This window comes from Botryllus schlosseri, chromosome 1 (genome assembly GCF_051294905.1).
Source record: "Botryllus schlosseri isolate E-star chromosome 1, Bs_hap1, whole genome shotgun sequence".
NCBI lineage: Eukaryota > Metazoa > Chordata > Ascidiacea > Stolidobranchia > Styelidae > Botryllus > Botryllus schlosseri.
The window spans coordinates 39,367,024-39,388,277 of record NC_137236.1 but is presented as its reverse complement, the minus strand read 5'-3'; the positions used below and the strand labels follow the sequence as shown (position 1 = coordinate 39,388,277).

Sequence of the window (21,254 nt, the reverse complement as noted above, 5' to 3'; positions counted from 1 at the left end):
TTGCTGCTTTTAGCCGGCTCTGCAGTACGTTTGTCGGTGCATTCATCCGTGACTCACATCTTGCGCATCTATCCGTGGGTCGGCAATCTACAATACGATTTCAGATCACGATGCTGCATCGTTACTTCGTCTGGCTAACTAACCAGACCACTGGATATTATATAACGTCTTATCTCACAAAGCACGGTTTTGTTTTTACTCCTCATCCTAATTCCTACGTCCCTCGATAAAAATAATATTATTTCTTTAATTATATACTATATACGCAAATCCAACACGTGCATATATTATAATACTTTTTTCAACGACATACTGCACCCTATCCTTAATCCTAACCCATAGGAAATTAGGTAAATAACATTTTACATTTCCAATTACGTAAGCCATAATTACCGAGCATACAAAACACGCTCATATTACGTCACAATGACATCTTACATAGCATAGTATGTACGCACATAAACGCATTTATTACTACACAATCTGAACTAGACTCGAATTGTTGTTAATTACGACGCTATGGTTGTCAAGGAGCACGGTTGAATTTATAATTATTCAATTACATGTTCAACAGCAGCAATTGTAATTGTAATTGTAATGAAATTGAAGCATGCAAGGAGTAATTGTAATTGTAATTGTAATTTGATATTTTTAGCATGGAGTAATTGTAATTGTAATTGAACTGAAATAATGTAATTGATCCAACTCTGCTACTATATGCTAATATACCGGACAACATATAGGACTGTCATGATAATAATGGTTTTCCTTGTATGGGAATTCATTATCATTATTGGGGGTGTTGTGTTAACGTTCAGCCATAGCCAGCCCTGGCCAAACAAAGTCTTATCGCATGCGCTCATCTGCAGTCAAATTACCGTGTGAGAACGATTGCTCGAGAAAGTGTATCTATTAGAAGATTTGAACTTGTCTCTATCTTTCATATCTGTACTTTCTATGTCGTATTTTTCAGATATCAGTAACGAAAAGCTATTACAAATTTGCAACGAAAATACCGTGAATTTGACGGCCGTTGATATCCTTAATGATTTTCGACACGAAACGCTTCAGCAACCTGACTTTGAAGTAAACCCACAGATGCGTCAAATTGACGTTGATGATTATTACAAAGGTCGCTATGGCCATAATCAGCTGACACAGGAAGTTGGATTTCTTCGGAAGGACACGATTGAAGCGAAAGATATCGGGATCGAGGACGTTATGGCATCCATGTGGCAAAAGAAAAAATCAGGCTCATCAGTAACAGTTGGTATAACCGCTATTGTGGCATCTGCAGGATCGGGAAAATCCACACTTACACGCAGAATAGCTCGACGAGCTCTCGATACATCTCCAAAAGTTAAGCATGTTGAGGATCTGCCCCCTTTCGGTAAAAGAATGGTCCATTATATTGAATTGAAAGACGTTGCAGTGAAGGGCGATATTAAACCATCAAAATTTTTATTTGGAGGGCTCTTCGAAAGTGAATTTGAAGAGGATCAGGCATTCAAATGGCTGGATCAACATCAATCCGATGCACTCCTCATATTTGACGGACTTGATCAAGCAAGGTGGGATTTTGAGAAAAATCCACGTAAAATGAAAAAGCACGAAAAAGCAAGCTGCAGCACAGTCATGTACAACATTTTATCCCGGAATATCCTGCGTCACGTTAATGTCTACATAGCTTCGCGCGAGTTCAAGGTTTCAGAGTTACCGGCGATGGCGCGACCCGAAACCATCATCACGCTGAATGGCCTTACGTATGATGACGCGCATAGGTTATTTGCATTTTTACTCCAAGAGAATGGTGAGGACCTCTGGCAGAAAATTGAGACTATGTCACCAAGATTGATCAATTTAATCTCTGTGCCCGTTTTTCTGATTCTTACGGCAGTTGTGATGGGAAGGGATCCAGATAAACCTCCTCCAACAACGGTGACAGAATTATACACCAGGATCATATCATCTCTACAAAGCGTCGAAAACATTCGAAATCGGGAACAAATCTTATCGATCGTCAACAAACTGAAGTCATTGGCATTTCGAGGCATGAGAGAAGGACGGGTCGTGTTCAAAGAGGCGGACTTGAAGGAATTTGGAATTTCGGCAGATGAAGTCCAAGATTTGATGACTAAAGTCCCGGGGAACAACCTACTAAGCCGACATTTGATGGAAGGAAATTTCACATTGTTTTTCTGTCATCAAAGCCTTCAAGAATATCTGGCAGCGATTTTCATAACAGAAATGAATCTCAACGAGTTCTCTCGCTTCGATGAAGAACATCTCCACGAAGAACGATGGTCCGTTGTGCGACGATTCGTGGCAGGCGTCGTCTTCTCCAAATCACAAAACGATCTTTACAAAGGTCAGATATATTATGTTTAATTTAGTTTGTTAATGTGCATTTTTATCCCCTTGCGTGCAGAAATTGAGGGGTCACCATCTGGAAATGTGTGGGGACCATCCGTAATGTCAATTTTTATTCAAGTTTTCGGGATTTAAGTTTTCGGGATTTCTTTCGATTTAAAAAATGTCATCGTGATATCAATAAATCTGCAATGTAGGCCTACTCACATTACCATGGAAAAATCTACAGCGTGTTGCACTAAAAGAAATGTTATGTATTTGGTAATTATTCAATATTGCCCCGTTCACTCCGATATTGAATTTATAAGGCAGATTTAATTCAGGTCGATTTATATCAGGTATTCACCCTTGATATTCGATTTAATTCCTCCGCGCTGACTTTATATATTTTTGCGGCTGTTTCATTTTCTGGGGATTTGTATGAATATGGCTTATTATTTATTAATCATGTGCATTGTACATAAACCGGACATAGTTTTTCGCATCCAGAAATCACTCCAGATATCATCAATGATACTAATGCTACATATGCTAGTGTTATGGATAATTCAGACTTGACTCAACATTTGCACTGATCGAAATTGATTACCTGAGGGAATCGATTCTGGATCGCGCATTTGGCGTTTAGTCGAATATTCGAGTATCACACATTATTGAAATAACAATTGTATCATTGACCTAGAAAAATTAGAATATGTACACTTTTTGCAACCACAAAAATATAATGCCTGTCCTACATCCGACTCCGACTAGGACTTCACTCGGTGGTGATTTGAAAATGACTCGACCTGACTCGATTAAAAACTGTGAAAGTGAGACTGACTTGTGACTGAGAACCTTCTGACCTGCAACCCTGCACCTGCCCTACTCAACATATCTGGAACAGGTTAATGGCGATTCTGGCGACCCATTTCTGCCAGTGATATTGAACTATTTGAACTATGGGATGGTGTCTCCGAGCTGCGAATTATTGAGTTTATTCGATATGTTCCATTATATTAATTGATATGGTCCTCATTCATCCCATGTTCTTTTATTGTTTTATTATTAGTAAAAATCATGATTTTAATTATTGCTTCGATTAGAAGAGAATTTAAGCAGAGGCAAAAGGATTTTTACCAGAACCCTAACCATAAAGAGACTATGCCGGATTCGTATATTAGGCCTACTACAGTTTTGTGGGGATCATGAACGTTAACGTGACGTCAGATACGCGAAAGAACAGAGAGACAATAAATTCTAGCTGGAAGAAAGTGGCGCGGAACGCCAAAAAAAATTCCAGTTTATGATTTGTGAGGTTCGTGTTCGCGTTCTATATGTGAACCTGGGGAAATTTAGAGGTTCACGTTCACAAACGAACCTTGATAGGCCCCGGTTGTGCACTGTGAACCTTTTTTATATATCACAATTTTCACGTCATTATGACATCCTTGGTCACAATTTATTGCATTTCAACTGCGGGTCAGTCTATACATCGCGCTGGCAGCATAAAAATCAACAGTGCACAAGCATGCACCTTGACAATCTCAACAATTTTACTTTCTTTGTTACAAAAGTTTGCTTGAAATATCCAGCTCAGATTTGTACATCAGAAGATGATATCAATCTCATTGATTGGTTGAATAAGAATCATTTGCTGACAAGATACCGTGCATTTCGCTCTTGATATCATGTGATTGCGGGTCAAGCTCACAGCACAGAGACAATAAATATGCACAAACGGAAGGCTGGATATTTCGAGCAAACTCTGGTTACAATACAAGTAAATATTTGAGATTGTCAAGGGCATGCTCGTTTAGTGTTGAATGTTTATGCTGCCAGCTCCATGCTCCATGCTCGCATTTGAAAGTCAATTAATTTGAACCAAAGATGTTATAATGAAGTGAAAATTGCAATATGTGAAAAAGGTTCACAGTGCAGAACCTACCAACGTTCTGTTGTGAACGCGAACCTCAAATTTCCCCAGGTTCACACACAGAACGCGAACGTGAACCTCACGTTCACACCATCCCTACAAAATACTTCAAACGCAGCTTGCAGCCCTCATCAATGCAAATAATGCACCTTAATTTGTAGAAGGTGAACGTATATTTGCTCGTCAAATCGCGATTGTGTTTCGAATCTACGTTTCTAACGATGCGTTCGAATTCGTACGTCTAATAAGGATCGTTAGTTTGCTGAAATCAGCCTCAGTACGCTGAGTGAAATACCTAGTAGTGTATAATTTCATTGGACTGTTCAATCGGCCGGCAAGATGCGCTGATAACAAAATTGCAGACATGCCGCTAACCTGCGATAATTACAGTTACAGGGTGTGCTAGTCATACCTAGATACCCAGATTCGGCAATGGCAACGAGCACAATTTGTTCCGACGCGGGCATAAGTTTTAATGAAAAAGATACATAAATACAAACAATATTGCACTCAGGGATTGTTACTGTTTGACGAAAGTGTATCTGCGGACGGTAGCAAGCCTACATGCGGACGCGCTAAATCAAACCACCGCGGATAGTGCACGTGAGATATCGATGACCAATTTCGCATAAAATGTTTCTCGCTAATTTGCAGTACGCAGCATCGATAATACGAATTCGTGAATTGACATTTCAAAAGGACGGTATTTCTAGTTATAAATGAGAAACTACCTGGCTAGGGCTACGCACCTGGGGTATAAATGCCGACAACGCGCTGGTTAATATCAGCCTGTCGAATATGATCGTAAAATTATGGGCGCATGCCGTGACCTCATCAATAGAAATACATATCCCAAAGGTTTGAAATTCGATCCGCGATGTGGCTGCGCTAGATCAGGGGTCACCAACACGCGGCCCGCGTAGTCATATTCTGCGGCCCGCGACCAGATTTGAGATTTCGGAAGAAAGCATAGAAAACCAATTTGAAATGCTGAATTTGACTAGTTTCAACATGTTGTTGTTATTGTTGTTTCAAATTAAGCTATTCTCTTATGCCCAACATCACTATTCGCCGCTAGCTAAAACGGCTGTGGTGATGGCAACAACATTCCATCGAGGGAGAATCAGCTAATTTGAATCGGCATACAGTCTCGACTTGCAATGGCCCAAACAAGTCGCTGCTGAAGAGATTCGGCGTCCTAAACATAGAAGACATGCGGAAACTAGAAATCGCGAAGTTCATGTATCAGTTTCACTGCGGTCGTTGCCCCGAATATTTCAATGACTTCTTTACCTCTGAATCAAAAGCGCACAAGTACAACACACGCGCGTCCACGTCGTCCAGATATCATATGATCGACCGAAAAGATCATCGCTCTATCAAATATGCCGGACCTGATGTGTGGAACAGTATCCCGCCGGCCATCCGACAGTCGACAAGCATGTCCACATTCAAGTCGAAATACAAGCAATTACTACTAAATAAATACAGTCCATTCTCAAGATTACCGGACCACGAATGACCTATCGATCTCGCTTCCCATGACATGCCGCCCTATTTCTTGTCGCTTTTTTTTTCTATACTATATTCTTTACTTTCATTCAATTTGCATGCCTCCTCTTTACATCGCCTAGGCCAAGGTGTGTGTCCGATTCCATAGACTACTCCTTGTCGCTTCGACATCTTCCTGTCTTTTCATTGTATCGCATTATTTGTGATGTATTGAACTGATAAAATTGCTAATAAACCAATGATGATGATGAAACACTGCCACGACCGAGACGCTTAGAATACGGCTTAGGGCAGTGGTTTCCAAACTGAGCAGCGCGCGCCCCTCGTGGGGGCGCGAAAGCATCTGAATGGGAGGCGCAGATGCACTCAACTGAAAATTTTTTCGTGCTCCGTGCGAGTTACGGGTAATTTATAGTTATTGCTCTGTATATAGCCCGGAATTCATCTTGTAGAATTCTCTTATCAACAGTCATAACCTTCCATGCCATCAAACTAGCCGCTGGGATTGCTAGCATTCTGGTTGCATATTGTGATATGACGATCGTCCAGTATCATAAAGTGGAGCGTGTCTAAAAAAGTTTGAGAACCACTGGCTTAGGGCTTCCCCACAAGATCAAGCTTTATGTGAAGATGGGCTTTCAGCTAGTCACGTATCTCGCTAGTCCCAATATCGATTCCTTAGTCGCGGAAGATCATTTTCAGGTATCGTGCACTGGTACACAGATCACAGTTCAAAATATGATTTTTTGTTGTATTTGTATTCCTTTAATAAAAAATATTTCTTTTGCGGTCAATATGCCCATCGCCTATGTTATTTAGCTCACCGTTGACCTGACGTAGAGTTTTAGAACGTTGTTGCCTATTTTATCGATATCGAATTTATGCGGCCCGCGGCCTCTACGAAATTGGAAAAGTGACCCGCGACCCGTTTTGAGTTGGCGACCCCTGCGCTAGATAGAGTCCGGCCAGCAATGAAGTTTACTGGAACATAGAAGGTTTCCGTTCAAACTAATTGGATAAATTCAAAATTTGCGCCATCGAGAAGCTCGTGTTGCACCAATATTTGACAATGTAATTCAACGCCGCGAACTGCACAATGCGCAGTATTAATACCAAATGAAACACCGACAAGTGACACCTAAGGAATACGATTGTATGAAGCAGACAAGAATTAGTAGCCTACCGATGATAGCAAATGAGAAAGCGCGCATCTAATCAGTAATTCCTCAACTTGCGTACAGCACAATGGGGTTCCAACTTGGAACTTCCAACTCTGTCATTGCGACAATCGTTTGCGCATTATAACGAAGTATTTTTTAAAGGAATATTGGCGCAAATACAATTTAATTAGGGGAAGAGAACGGGCATTCGCTCCTCTGGTCGAGAGCGAATATGGTGTTTCTCAGCGCAAGCGTGTAGAAATGGACGTCGTAAGCGAGGTTGCTTCGATTGTCTGAATACTAATCACGGATTACAACTTATTGGGCGTTATAGTTCGTCGTCGATGACGATTTAGCGTAATCAATTATTCGCGCGTATCTGTCAATGCTAAATAGTTGGCATTTTCGCGCTATAACGAACTCGCTGATTGACAGCGCTGAAGATTTAAAATCGCAGACGGCGGGTGTTTGATCTAATTGTATGGGGTGGCCGCCACCCCATAAATGTGTCATGGGATGGCTGCGCCATCCCACCACCCGGCCGCCTGGGAGTCCATCTGGATTTCATATACTTACTGTATCATAATAACAAAATCCATGTGATTGGGGTATTGGTTACTGCGGTATAACTTGTTAATGGGGTAATATCTGTAGCAAGTATAGAAACCCGACTCGCACTTTGCTGAATATCAACGTAGCAACTCTCAGACGCCGTATACATTGTCCTGACTGGACCGATAAGGCTTAAGCTTATAATCTCTTGCAAGTCATCGTCAAAATGGTTGGCAAAGCGACGGAAAATATTGATTTTATGAAATTATTATATCATTTGATTTCCCCATTTGTACACTTGGCGACGTTTAAAAAGTCAGTATGTACTGCATCATTGATGCATTGTGGCCCGAGTCGTTGCTAGGTGTACATTAATATATCAATTCCCTGGAATGTAGGGTTGGAATTAGCAATATGAAGGCACGTGACGTCATGAGGTTCACACCATCCCTATTAAACTCATTCCAAGTTGAAGAAACATCATTTATGTCAGACGGCTTCGTGCCTCTCCTCAGATGCTTCAACGCCCCCCCCCCCCACCCCACCCCACCCCAAAAGAGAGATTCCCTGCGCTAGAATGTTTTCATTTGTGGATCCTACAACCATAACAGAAATATGTATGACATATCAAAATTTCTGACAAATGCAAATATCGTGGTCTGCTTTTTCTTATGTTACGCAGCTGCTTGGTTATGGAGGTATGTTTTTTGGCTAAAGACACCAAAGAATCACTTGAATTGCTCCATCACATGATAATTACGAACTGAACAAAACAGGTTGGGCAACATATGGCCAGCGACGGGATTTTGAGCGGCCCGCCGCTTCCGGTGTTGCATGATAATGCGGCCCGCGGCCACAGTCTGTCGCAATCTCACACTACTTGCTTAGTACGTCAAACTATAGTGACTGTAGGTTATTCTATAGCTCTTTGTTTTCTTCAAGTTGTGCGTTTCTGCATCACTGAATGAATCCAAGTTTTTCAACGTCAGAAAGGTGGCCATAAAACCACTTGTTCTATTCCGGTCTACGACGGCCAACATTTGCAGACAAACAATTTCGACCATGAATAGGAACAAGGCAAAGCTGCGTTCCAATCTAACTGATGGTTTCTAAGTCCGACATGCAGCCAGAGTTCAAAGAACTTGCTGATTATTTTGATCTGCCCAAGATGTCTCATTGACTCCAACAGATAATGAAGTATATTACAATCATAAATTCTTTGAATACTGATTTTGGTCTTGCAATAACCATTAAAGTTACATTAAATACGATATATTCCTACTATAGGTGGATAAATCTGCGAATAATGTATCTATTCTGGAATCCGGTCTGCCAGATTCCTAATTATCTTGTATCTGTCACTCCGACTGGAGTTTCCCGCCCCTGCTTTAGCCAGACTTGGAAAACTAGATAATTTTCAGCTTGCCCAAATCCAGAACCACAAAGTTTTTGGATAATTCAATTTCTATTTTGACGAAAGAACACCACTGGTTAACGGCAATTTGTTGAACGCTACACTATAAGTTCTGGGCCAATGTCATCCATTATTGAGATTGCCGACATGACTATATTACCATCGCGTGTTCCATTCGATGCGTCCTGTCATTTCTCGAACTACAAGAGTTCAAGTGAGTTTATACCGCCTCCTAGTTAGGTGGCCGTCAAATGTATTGAAATACTATAACGGTACTATTTGGCAGAGGTGGTCAAAGTAGTCAAGAAAGCTACTCAGGTAGAAGTAGAAGTAGAAGAAGCCAAGAAAAAAATCTACTCAAGTACGAGTAGAAGTACTTCTTCAATAAGCCATCTAAGACTACTTGATGCAGAATTAGAATTGGCTGACTTTGAATCTACTCAAGTAAGAAAGTAGTTTCGAAAACAGTCTTAATTCGTTCGCATCGACTGTCGAAAGCTGCGAATTGAGCGATGCGGAGGATGCAGAGAGCTTGATTAGTATTGATGCATCCCAGGAGGTACCAATTTTCGACAGAATAAGCATTTTTTCACGTCATGGGATTCAAACTATAGGCCTAGTATTGATATGAAAATGCGATACTATCCCTTTGTTTACTAGAAGACCCCGTTTTAAAGAATACCATGGTATGGCGCCCTACACCATATTATAAGGTCCCTAGTTTAGGCAAAGAGCAATACGTAGAAGTTTTATTGGATACAATTTCATCACTTTGCGCGATCAGTATACGATCTGCAAGTAATTAGAACTCGGAGTATGATTATTATTATTATTATAGGTAAAAACATTGGCATGAGTGGCGCTTATCACAACTGAAGGCTTTTTGCGCCACGGACAGAAACAAGTTAAACGCTACAGAAAGTTCATATTATATAACTAAGATAGGTACACATGTGCACATAAAAAGGTTTTACAATATTCCTCGAGTCGATCTAACATATTCAACAACATGTCGCAGTACTTGTGGATCAGTCAGTAGGGTTCGCATGTCGAAATGCTCGCAATTGAAAGTCAAATACAAATACCGCGTCTAAAAAGCAGAAACTATATTTCATGTCTTTGGTCCATCAAGCTTTAAAGGTGATCTGCTAAAACAGGAGAAGCGTTCAAAAAACTGGATTTTCCAGATTAGCAAGACTCCTAATGGGCTGCTGCTAGATTACGATATGATTAAACTACTTCTACTTGAAAAACTGAAAATAGCGAAAAGTAAGTAAGTAAATCACAAAATATTACGAATTAGAAGTATAGCTTTCAATACAACATCCATTGTAGCAGTATATTTATTAAACTCGAAGACTTTTCGGGTGCCTCTTTTCGAAAGTTATCGGCACACTAAAGGGATTTAAACAGATTTAAAAGCAAAACCAAAAAGGCAAAGTATGACGCAACAATCAAAATCACAGACCATGAAATTCGCATCGTATCAATGGCAACAATAACAAACTACGAAGTATACAGACATACGGTACTATATCCGGACCACATATTAAAATGCTCCATCTCTAGGGTATTGAAAAAATCGGATACAGCTCCAAATATGGCCCAGAAAAATGCCCGGCATTTTTACACCTACCTTGGCTAGGTAACGTGTCTAGCCGATTTGAAAAGCTTATTAAATCGGCTGTTCACCGTTGCTACTACAGCGTTAACACGCATGTAGTGTACACGACGAAACCCTTGTTACCCAACTCTCGAAAAGATGTACTTCCTTCCTTTGATGCAAGTAATGTTGTTTACCAATACAAGTGCCACTGTGATAGTAGGTATGTAGGACGTACATCTCAAAGATTGTTTGAGCGTATTAAGCAGCATATCCCAAAATTGATTCGGTCAAAAACATGCGCAAATGATCGCACGGAGCTCACACGTCAGTGCAAATTGGCTGCAAAAACAGACTGCTATGATGATTACCAAGCATATGCTTCGTCAATCGGTCAGCATCTGAGCGAAAACCTTGCCTGTGCACAGCACTATGATGAGAATATGTTCACTGTCATTGCGCGTGGTAGGTCTGTGTTTCATTTAAAAGTGTTGGAGTTATAGCGTGCTCTGTCGTGGGCGCGCGTTCTTCTTGGTCCGCGGCTCGATAAGTCAAAGTAGACAAGTCAGCATTGCTCTTTTAATAAAACAACTAAAACATGACGATGCTCGTCCGACGGATACTAAAAGACGACTGGCTCGGACGGTGACTAAAAGCGACTGCATAAAAGAGTGCAACACAACAAGACGTAGCAGTAACATAATCAGTCATCAGCGAGGGTAATTATGGGTTAATCATGGAGCGGTACGCTACAGAGTCTACTATTATTCAGTTGAGCAAACCTATTTTATGCAGACAGAAAGATTTCCTCTATAACCTACAAATTTCTCATTAGTGCGTGTTGTTCCGTGCGTGTAATTGTTTATTTACAAATTGTGCTGCTACTATAGTACCATAGCCTTTATAAGACTTATAAAGGCTATGATAGTACCGGTTGCCAGTGAACTCGGCACCTGGTGAACTCGGCACCTTTAACTCGGCACCTGGTGAAATCGGCGCTTGTATTGTGACGCAACAATGCCGTATGCCGGTGTTGGTCTACTCGGTACATGTATTGCTAATTTGACGGATATAGGGAATGATTGATATAATCGATGGACATGGACAATTGGACATATGCGTTGAGATTGAAGTGGGGCCGCTACTGGTAGTCGATCTTTACAACCAGGTAAGTCGAATATTGCTAATTAATTCGATGTGAGCTATCAGATCTTAACTAAATTTTGTTTGCAGGAAGATGCCGTTGATATTGAAGTGGGTTCGCAACCGGTAGCCGATCTTAACAACCAGGTAAGTCGAATAGTGGTAATTAATTCGATATGAGTGATCAGATTTTAACTTATAATTTTGTTTGCAGGAAGATGATCTCATTGAGTCGTCGTTATCCGATGTGTCCGCTGCTCAGGTCAACTCTGAAATGTCATGCTCGGACGAGTCAACTAATAAAATATTGGAGGGTGTATCGCAAAGAGGATGAGATATGCTGTTTGACGACTAAAGTCGATCGTTCTTACACCAGGAAGATGAAGAAAAAAACATGCCTCAATTCTTTGGAGATGCAAGAATCGTGCAAAATATATGTATTTTATTTATAGCTTTCAATACAATATCCATTGTAAAATAATATTTATTAAACTCGAAGACTTCGGGTGCCTCTTTTCAAGAGTTAACGGCACACATATTTTATTTATTAGTTGATTAGTTATTGATAAGTTCAGCTGTTAGGTTTATTAGAGATTTTATAAGTTCAATACAACACAACAATACTGATTTTGTATTAGCTGATTACTTATAGGAAGGTGTGATTTTGTCACAGGTAGCTGGTCAGGAGCAGGTCGAAGGGTGACATTAGGGAAACATCCTGTTAAAAAAATATAGTTAAAGGGCGATATTTAATTTATAAGGAGCAAGGTGAAGGGTAACATTAGGGAAACATCCTGCTAACAAAATATAGTTGAAGGGCGATATTTAATTTATAATATCCGTTTCTTTGAAGGCAAAAACTGATTATTTTGGCCTTCATAAGTTTCGATGTGTTCATGGGAAACATTTATTGGTGTCATGGGGAACATTGTATTGTCATAAACTTGAAACAATAGAGATCGCACAGCATCTACGGTCAAACGAAGTGCCGAGTTCATCAAGTGCCGAGTTCACCAAGTGCCGAGTTGAAGGTGCCGAGTTGAAGGTGCCGAGTTCACCAGGTGCCGAGTTCACTGGCAACCATAGTACCGTATGTCCGTATACTTCGTAGTTTGTTATTGTTGCCATTGATACGATGCGAATTTCATGGTCTGTGATTTTGATTGTTGCGTCATACTTTGCCTTTTTGGTTTTGCTTTTAAATCTGTTTAAATCCCTTTAGTGTGCCGATAACTCTTGAAAAGAGGCACCCGAAAAGTCTTCGTGTTTAATAAATATACTGCTACAATGGATGTTGTATTGAAAGCTATATTCAAGTTCTGTACCACGAACCAGCTATTTGAATTAGAAGTAGAAGTAGAAAAAATCAGATCCACTTGAGTAAGTACCAGAAGTAGAGGAAAACTACTTGAGTACTTCAAAAAAGTAGAAGGATTTCGTTACTGACCAACTCTGCTATTAGGGCTGGGTAAAATCGAGTACCGGAGGGATTCGATTCGGAATCACGTAATATTAGGGTTACCATATTTTGGAATCGGGAAAGGAGGACAGTTTTTCAAAATGTTCATACTTCACTTCGTGGTCGGTCGAATAAAAAAATGATCAACTTTCTCGCCCAGCGCTCAAAATACAGTTTTTTCCTTCACGTCTACAGGTGGTCGTCTAGAAAAAAGTCGTCATTTTTTCGGCACGGCTTCCAAAATAGCTGCCGGGGCTTTACTTCGGTGCTGATTACGACATCTCACTCCAATTTCACAGTCAAATTGACCAAAATTCTCAAAACAGAGGGCAAAATCTCAAAAAGGAGGACAATTGGGCGTCCTCGGAGGACATTTTCTAAAACCTGAAAAAGGAGGACAAATCCCGCTAAAGGATGACGTATGGTAACCCTACGTAATATGCTTGAGTCCTACGTAATATGCTTCGAGTCCTACGTAATATGCTTCGAGGCTTCGAGTGTTTATATAGCTCAGTGTTCGAGTCGAATGGAGTGATGGAGTATCACCCAATATGACGTCGTAACATCATGTATTACGTCTAAAGCCAAATATGTAGCGTTTATGCAACCACTGAGCTAATATAACGCCTGTTATCTATCTTGTAAATCAACGATCGGAAACTTATGGCTCGCGAGCCATATATGGCTCTTTTGGGTATAACTAGGGCGGTTTTTCTTGACCTAAAAAAAGGTAAATTTTTACCTAAAAAATATTAATGTTGACTTTTTTTGACCTAAACAAACTGAATTTTGACCATACGTATGCAAATTAGATGTTTTCCCACATAATATTAAAATTGTACAACTTATCTTCATTTCTGGTTGGAACTGACTTTCCTAACGAAGTAGTTTGGCCTGAAAAAACGTTTCTGTCTGTGAAACAGGAAACGTTTTACATGAAAAAATCAATATTTTAACGAAATCTGGCCCTATGAAGAATTCCAGTGGATACGATACATATTGTGGTAGAAATAATTAAATTTTCTTGCAGTACAACGAGAGCTACTTTCCTACATTCTTGGGTAGAAAGTGCATGTCCTTACTAAGTAGGCTTACCATACGTCCTCTTTTAAGAGGATTTGTCCTCTTTTTAGACTTTTTTGAAAGTGTCCTCGGGGGAACGCCCTTTTGTCCTCTTTTTTGAGATTTTGTCCTCTTTTCTGAAAATTTAGGTCAGATTTAGAGCAAATTGCGAGTGTTATGCCGCAAATTTTTTTGTTGTCAACCGATCACAAAGTGGGAAAAATTCAACTGTTTTTGAGAATTTGCAAGTTGCAAATTTCTGGAAAAGTGTCCTCTTTTTAGATTTCCAAAATATGGTAAGCCTATTACTAAGAATCTTGCCAATGACGCCCAACAGTAGCAGTTGTTGGCTGACAACACTCAAGTTGTGAATACACTGCTGGTGACACCGCGTTGCTTCATTCTGGCAATGTTGTCTGCATCATATGTTTTCATTATGCGCTTCGTAATGTAAGAATGATGCAATGACCAAGAAGTCTTTCTTCAGATAGGCTATTGCGGTACGTTGACGATAACACCATGTCTACCTATTTGTTTTCTTCAACCGTTTGTTATTCACAAAGAGCAGACAATAAGCCGTTTACAACGGTAGGATACAAACTGTAAAATATCAAACGATATAAGTTCACCGACAGTGCAAAATCTACGAATCAAACGAAATGCAGACGTCAACATTTTTTGACTTTATGAATAATTTCGACAAATTTTGACCTAACCCTAGAATTTTGACAAAATTTTGACAAATGACATGTCAAAAAAACCGCCCTAGGTATAACATATGGGGCTCTTTGAAAAATTCTTGTACCTAATTCATCAATATTGCAGCAACTTGTTAGTAAAGTTTCATGACGGCGAGGATAATTATTCTGGTGGCAGCGCAAATATGTCTTTGAGAGGTCAAGGCAGTGGGTTATCCAGGGTTAGGGGTTTGCACCGCCCGCTTTTTAAAATCCTCCAAAATTTAACTCGCTGCCGTAAAATAAGTCTGAGTAAAGCTTCAGCGAAGTGGAACGAAGCTGCAAATTCGGTCGTTGCTATTTCACGTTTACATTCTATAATGACATCGACACACATCGACATTATGAACTCACTAATGTAATATAATTGATTTTCGAACATAAAATTAACCTGGTGCACATGATGTTGAAAACCCAGATTTCAAGGACAAAAACCCAGAAACTCATGTGATGGTCGAAAAACCCAGATATGGGTCGAAAAACCCAGATGTCTGGATTCCTTCGTTAATGATAAAGCTCGTCGTTGCCACTGGTGTCAAAACGCTGTAAACTCGACCCGAGAGTTCAATCGCTACTAACCTGGTTTTGTCGCAGCGGCGCACATCGTCCAATTGTTTCGTGGCCATGTGCCGTCAACGGTTACCACGATATTTCTTGTCTCGTCACAGTCTCCGATGGAACGAGGAAGAAACAAGTTTTATCACAATCACTCCACCTCCAATTCAAGAAGAATGTTCAAAAAGAATTCAAGAAGAATTCAAGAAGAAGAATACAAAGAGACTTCATCGGTCGCCAGTTTGATCGCAGTCGCGTGGAACTTTACACAGCGATCTATGAATCAGGCGACGACGATCTCATGAAAGATCTTGACGTTGTCGATGCTTCTAACATCACATTGAGTCGCGATGAAGCTCATATCGTTGGAACGCTTGCAGCAAGGAGTCAGGGCCTTCGTTCTTTGAAATTATACGACTGCAGTATCGACGATGAGCTGTTGGACATCATAACAAGGTGCATCAAGGATCCAATACACGTGAGTCACTTCATTAGATCATGGCTTCCGTAGGAAAACAACAAATAGCGGTTTTCTAGATTCATCATCGTAGCCGATGCGATTTTCAAAGTGATGCCTTCCATAACCTAGTATTCGATAATGTGTAATCCCCATGCATTCCTCCTCCGTCCATTTCTAGCACGAAAAAAAAACAGCATTATCGGGATTGGGGCACGTACTTAAACCTAATAAGTTGATGCTACCTTGGAAGTTTTGAAATCAATTCAGCAGGCAGCCTGCTTAATAGTATCGTAATTTTGTCAGCATATACAACCGACTATTGAACGTTTGCGAGTCGGCTAATTCGTCAATTCTGACTATTATCACGTCACCCCTTCATGCCGACATCGATCACGCATACCTTCGGTAAATTAGAGTTCAGCGCCTAAGGTGGTCGGTAAACTGTTGTAAAATTGAAATCAAATTTTAATGAAGTTAATGAATTTATGTTACTCGTCAACCATCGGCACCGATCTCACGGATCTGTAGATGGCTAGTGCATTGCATCATATCGTTCCTCGATTCAAAATAAATGGCAACTTTCAAAAAGCTATCAAAGTGCAATAACACAATTATGCCTCGTACTGTGAAAAATCACCTTGTCAAAAATTGTGACTTGACTTGACTTGAATCGAATCGAGTCACTTTCAAAATCCCATTGATTTGACTTGACTCAAAATATGCATTGTGCAATGAGGTACTTTGTTACTTTTCTTCGTTACCCATTTTTGAAACTACTTGAGTACTTTTCCTCTACTTTCAGTACCTACTTACTCAAGTAAATCCGCTTTCCAGCTACTTTCTCTTTAACTTTGTTTTATTTGGTGAATTACTTATTTGCTTTTCGTTATTTACAGTTTATCAGGAAGATGTATTTTAAATAATCCGATAAGAGAATTAATAAGATCAAGACGATGAAATTCAGGGGAGCTGTTTTCTCGGAATTTTTACCATGATTCCGCGAAATGTATATGCCTAATCTCTCTCCGTCAATATGATTTATGTAGCTGTCCTATGTGGTATGTGCAAACTTTAAGACCACATCATCGCCCATATATCAGTTTCATCACAGTAAATGGCACTCATCAAAAATGTTTGGAATTATACGATCTTCCATATTTCCAGGTTCCTTCCTAGTCGATCAAAGCGTGAATGTAGTATCAGAACCAACTTATCCGTATCGTTTATCGCCTCATTAACTATGGGCCTTGTACTACGAGAAAAAGCGCAATAGAGTCATATATTCTGGAAGGGGGCACCGGGGTCAAAACAAGTACATAACCACTTTTCAATGGCAAAGCTATCATTTGTTTCGCATGATGCAAGAGAATCCTTATGCCGTAATAATTCCCTGGGGATGTAGCAACACAGAACCAGCTCTCAGTTTCCAGGTGTTAGCGATCTATGAGTGCGTATTTATTATTGCTTTTCAAAACTACTTACTTACTCGTGTAGTTTTCGAAGACAGCAATTCGATTTCCACTTGAAATAGTTTTGAGCTGCTTCGAACAGCACTGCTTCAACTCGTATTTGATTATACCGGTATATAATTCTGCATCACCATTTCTATTTCAACACGAGTCTCCTTCTATATTGACCACCTTTGATTACCATATATATAAATGTATATTGTATTATCATGATACCAGCCGGGGCTCGGTCGTACTACACTGTAACTGTACAAAAGCCTTGATCAATATAACAAATACCGCTACAAATTTCAATACGCCGCTTCCCCGTACTTGCCATAATTCATTTCGACACCATTAGGAAAATTGTTGCCATTTATTATTTGGAATACACTAGGTTCCCATTCAAATGTATCGAATACTGTGAGAATTTGTGCTGCTGAAAATTTGTTGTTGCTTCAATATTTGACAACGTAATTGTCGCACAACGCACCGTGTGAGTAATGCACTAGCAAGTAACACGGCTCGACAGTGGAAGCGGAGTTATTGCAGTCGAATAATTTGGATTTGAATAAAATAATATTTAAGGTGGCTAATTCTCAAACTGGCCACCGTAAATACTATTGCATTCAAATCCAAATTTTTCGACTGCAATAACTCCGCTTCGACTGGTTGAAATTGAGCCAAATTTGCTGAGCACCATTTATAGACAACCTAACACTATCATGGGGTGACCAGAAAATCTTGAGAAAATTTTTATTCATTTTTTAAACAATAAATTCAAAACTTTGTTCTCTTGTACCAATACGGCTACTGCTTGGAATTGAATCAAATTTGGTGTGCAGCCTTCAACTAGGCAACCTAACAATTTTATCAAGTAGCCAGTAGAATTTGAAAATTAGTCATTTTTGAATACTCCTATTGCAAGTATGCCGTTTAGGCCTAATAACAATACAGGATGACTGCGGCATACTCACCATACCCTGGTTTAACGACTATGGCTAGTACAACTACTATGTTATATCGTTACAATGATGAAGAGATTTGAATCGTATGCCCACGTCAAATGCAGAAGCGACATCGAATGCGCAGGAAAAATTAAGTCGAACAGTCGGCGAATTGATTACGGCTCAGTTACTTTGTATTTCGACGCTCATGATTAGATTTCAAACTGACTTTCACACATAGTTTTGATCAACACTTTATATAATATTTCCATCGTTTCAGGTGATAGAAGTGGATTTGAGAGCCAACAAATTCTCGGCAACAGCACTATGTTCATTTCTTGGACATCGTCAGATTGAGTCGCTATCTGGAAATTTGGATTGGAATGTGAGTTCGATTCTAAGATTTAGTTGCGCACAAACAAGTGTAGGCGTAATTTTATGTGGGTGTGCGGCGACTTGTGACGTCATAATCACTCATGATCTGTGGCGTCATAGTCGCTAGAGACGGCATTCCGCTGCATGCCATCTGCATTCATCCACAAGACGTACATTTATCATGGATTTGATGACTCACCAATTCGAGGCTTAGCGCATGTTGAGACCTAAACAGAGAAATTAGCTTTCTACTAAATACACAATTGATTGAAGTTCGATATTGGCGTTCTCGAAACCTGTCAGTTATTCGGCGTTCAACTTTATTGGCAACTCGAATGAATTCAGAATCTGGGCATCAATATTTTTTACAAATCATGTCGCAGTTGCGTGTTCCAATGCCACATGCCACTGCGAAATGCACTGTGCGAGTAACAAGCAGAGGTGACCAATGCAGTCAAGTAATCTAGTCAAGTAGGAGTAGAAGTAGCGAAGCTAAAATTTACTTCAGTATGAGTAAACGTATCCGTTTTTTAAGCATCCTAAAACTACCTCAAGTAGAATTAGGAGTAGCAAAGCTAAAATGTACTCATGTAAGCAAAGGAGTAAGTAGTTGTGAGAAGAAGTCATAAATAAAGCCGAAACTGGGCCCTTAGAATGGCACAGAGAGATGGATTCTTGCTTCTCAGTGCAAAGTTTCCTAACATAAGAATTAGACCGCATCGTGGGATGCAAATGATCGTTTTGCTGCAGAGAAGCGGCTCTCAACTTTTGTTTACCCCAGAGCTCGATTTCAGATAATGTCATGGAATTATGCACTCTGCAGTATTATAAAACCCGTAGTTGAGGCGAAATGCGATACGGAGTTGTATCAGAAACCGTATTACTGATTTGTGCGATGATTGTTACATGAAACAACAATAGGGTAGATTGTATAATGCCATTCACGTTTCAATTTACTTCGTAATATTACACTTCTATGCGTATGTGTCTCGGGCAAAAGAACTAAGATTAATTAAAAACCAACTGTAATGATACCGTGCATGAAGAGAAATTCAACTACAGTATTTAAAACAGGTTTCAGGCGGTTTCAACGGTGGTTGACGCTCAACGGTCTAGCGCTAAAAAGTCAAGGACCACCTTTTCCCTGTTTGAGCACTCGCGGTGCGGCTAGAATGCAAGATTACGATGAGATAGTTCCGAATATTTTTTCTGAGCCATATTGACTGTGATGAAACGTGTCATACAGGCGAAAGTATGTTATGAAATGAACCCACCTAAATGATACTGACCAACAGTTCCATGAAAACATTCTTGTCGCTCCATATCTATTTCGCTCGAAGCACAACGAACATTCCGAACTTTTTTAACTTTTGTGATATGTGAATTATTTTTCATACTCGACAAAAAACGTCACTAAATTTTTTTAGTCTCATTCTCTCTCTCTATTGGAATAATATAATCATTTAATTCACAAACTGTAAATAGTGAAAAGTATGTAAGTTGCAAACTAATATGAAGTAGTAGTGGAAGTAGCAAAATATTAGAGTAAGTACTGGAAGTAGTCGAAAACGACTTGTGTACTTCAAAAAGTAGAAGTACTTGGTCACCGACTACCTTTAGTAACAAGCAACATTACTGGGAGCACGGCAATTCTAGAGTGAGCTCTGACATCGCATCCGCAAATTGTTTGCCGATAATAACAGTGTAAAAGTATAGTAGAAGTCACTATCATGCCATATCAGGTCTGCTCATGCATACAATATTATACAATAAACATTTATACATTAGGATTGTTCAAAAATAACTTGTTTTTCAGATTTCTGAGATTCACTGATTAAATTGTTAGGTTCGTTAAATAATCGCTGCGCACCAAATTTGGCTCGACTACAACCAGTATAAGCCGACGCAGAGCCAATTGAAATCTGAATTTATTATACCAAAATTGAAAAATAAATTTTTCAACTTTTACTGCCACCTGCATAAAATTGTTCAGTTGCCTAAAAGAACGAAGCATGACAATTTTTGCTCCATTCCAACCGGCAGAAGCGAAGTTATTGCAGTTGAAAGTTTTAAATTTGCAAAAATAGCATTGTCGGTGGGAAAACCGAAAATTATTAATGAAAAACTCAAATAACTTGGCTTCAATGGGTTGGAGTTACGTCAAATTTGTTTCGCATCGTTTTCGTAGACAACTCAACAATTTCATGAGGATTACAGTAAATGTTATTAAAAATAACTATTTTCAACTGGCTCTGCCTCGCCCTCTACTGGTAGGAATTGAGCCAAATTTAGTGCGCAGGTTTTTTTTAGGCAACCTAACAATGTAATCCGTGTCGGTGGATGATGGAATAATCGAGTTTCTTAACAATTTTCAGGTTGTCAAGCTGTCTTCAGAAGGATCGGGTTTTGATTTGAAGAACGGAGAAGATGTCATCGAGATAACTGACGATGTTAGCGGTCACTTTACCATTAAGGTTGGAATGATGATTTCATTACTAATGATCGGACCTTTGTTCAATTCACCATAGTGACCTATATATGG

At 39.7% G+C, this 21,254-nt stretch overlaps 2 protein-coding genes and 1 long non-coding RNA gene across 3 annotated transcripts in view; all 3 read left to right on the top strand.

Moving 5' to 3' along the window:
* The window catches only part of LOC145436426 (protein NLRC5-like), a 233,178-nt gene that overhangs the window by 193,357 nt on the left and 18,567 nt on the right, over positions 1-21,254 (top strand). The window contains exons 4-5 of the mRNA XM_080313775.1: positions 18,618-18,722; positions 21,088-21,186. Coding sequence (XP_080169901.1) covers positions 18,618-18,722; positions 21,088-21,186 — 204 coding nt within the window. The remainder of the gene's footprint in view (positions 1-18,617; positions 18,723-21,087; positions 21,187-21,254) is intronic.
* LOC145438130 (protein NLRC5-like) lies at positions 929-17,118 on the top strand. Its single transcript, XM_080315507.1, has 3 exons — positions 929-2,368; positions 15,596-15,960; positions 17,107-17,118. Exons 1-3 carry the CDS (start codon positions 958-960, stop codon positions 17,116-17,118), a joined length of 1,788 nt encoding a protein of 595 aa, XP_080171633.1. The 5' UTR covers positions 929-957.
* Positions 11,539-12,299, top strand: LOC145449484 (uncharacterized). Its single transcript, XR_013918274.1, has 3 exons — positions 11,539-11,694; positions 11,760-11,816; positions 11,884-12,299. It is a non-coding gene; the product is annotated as an uncharacterized LOC145449484 (long non-coding RNA).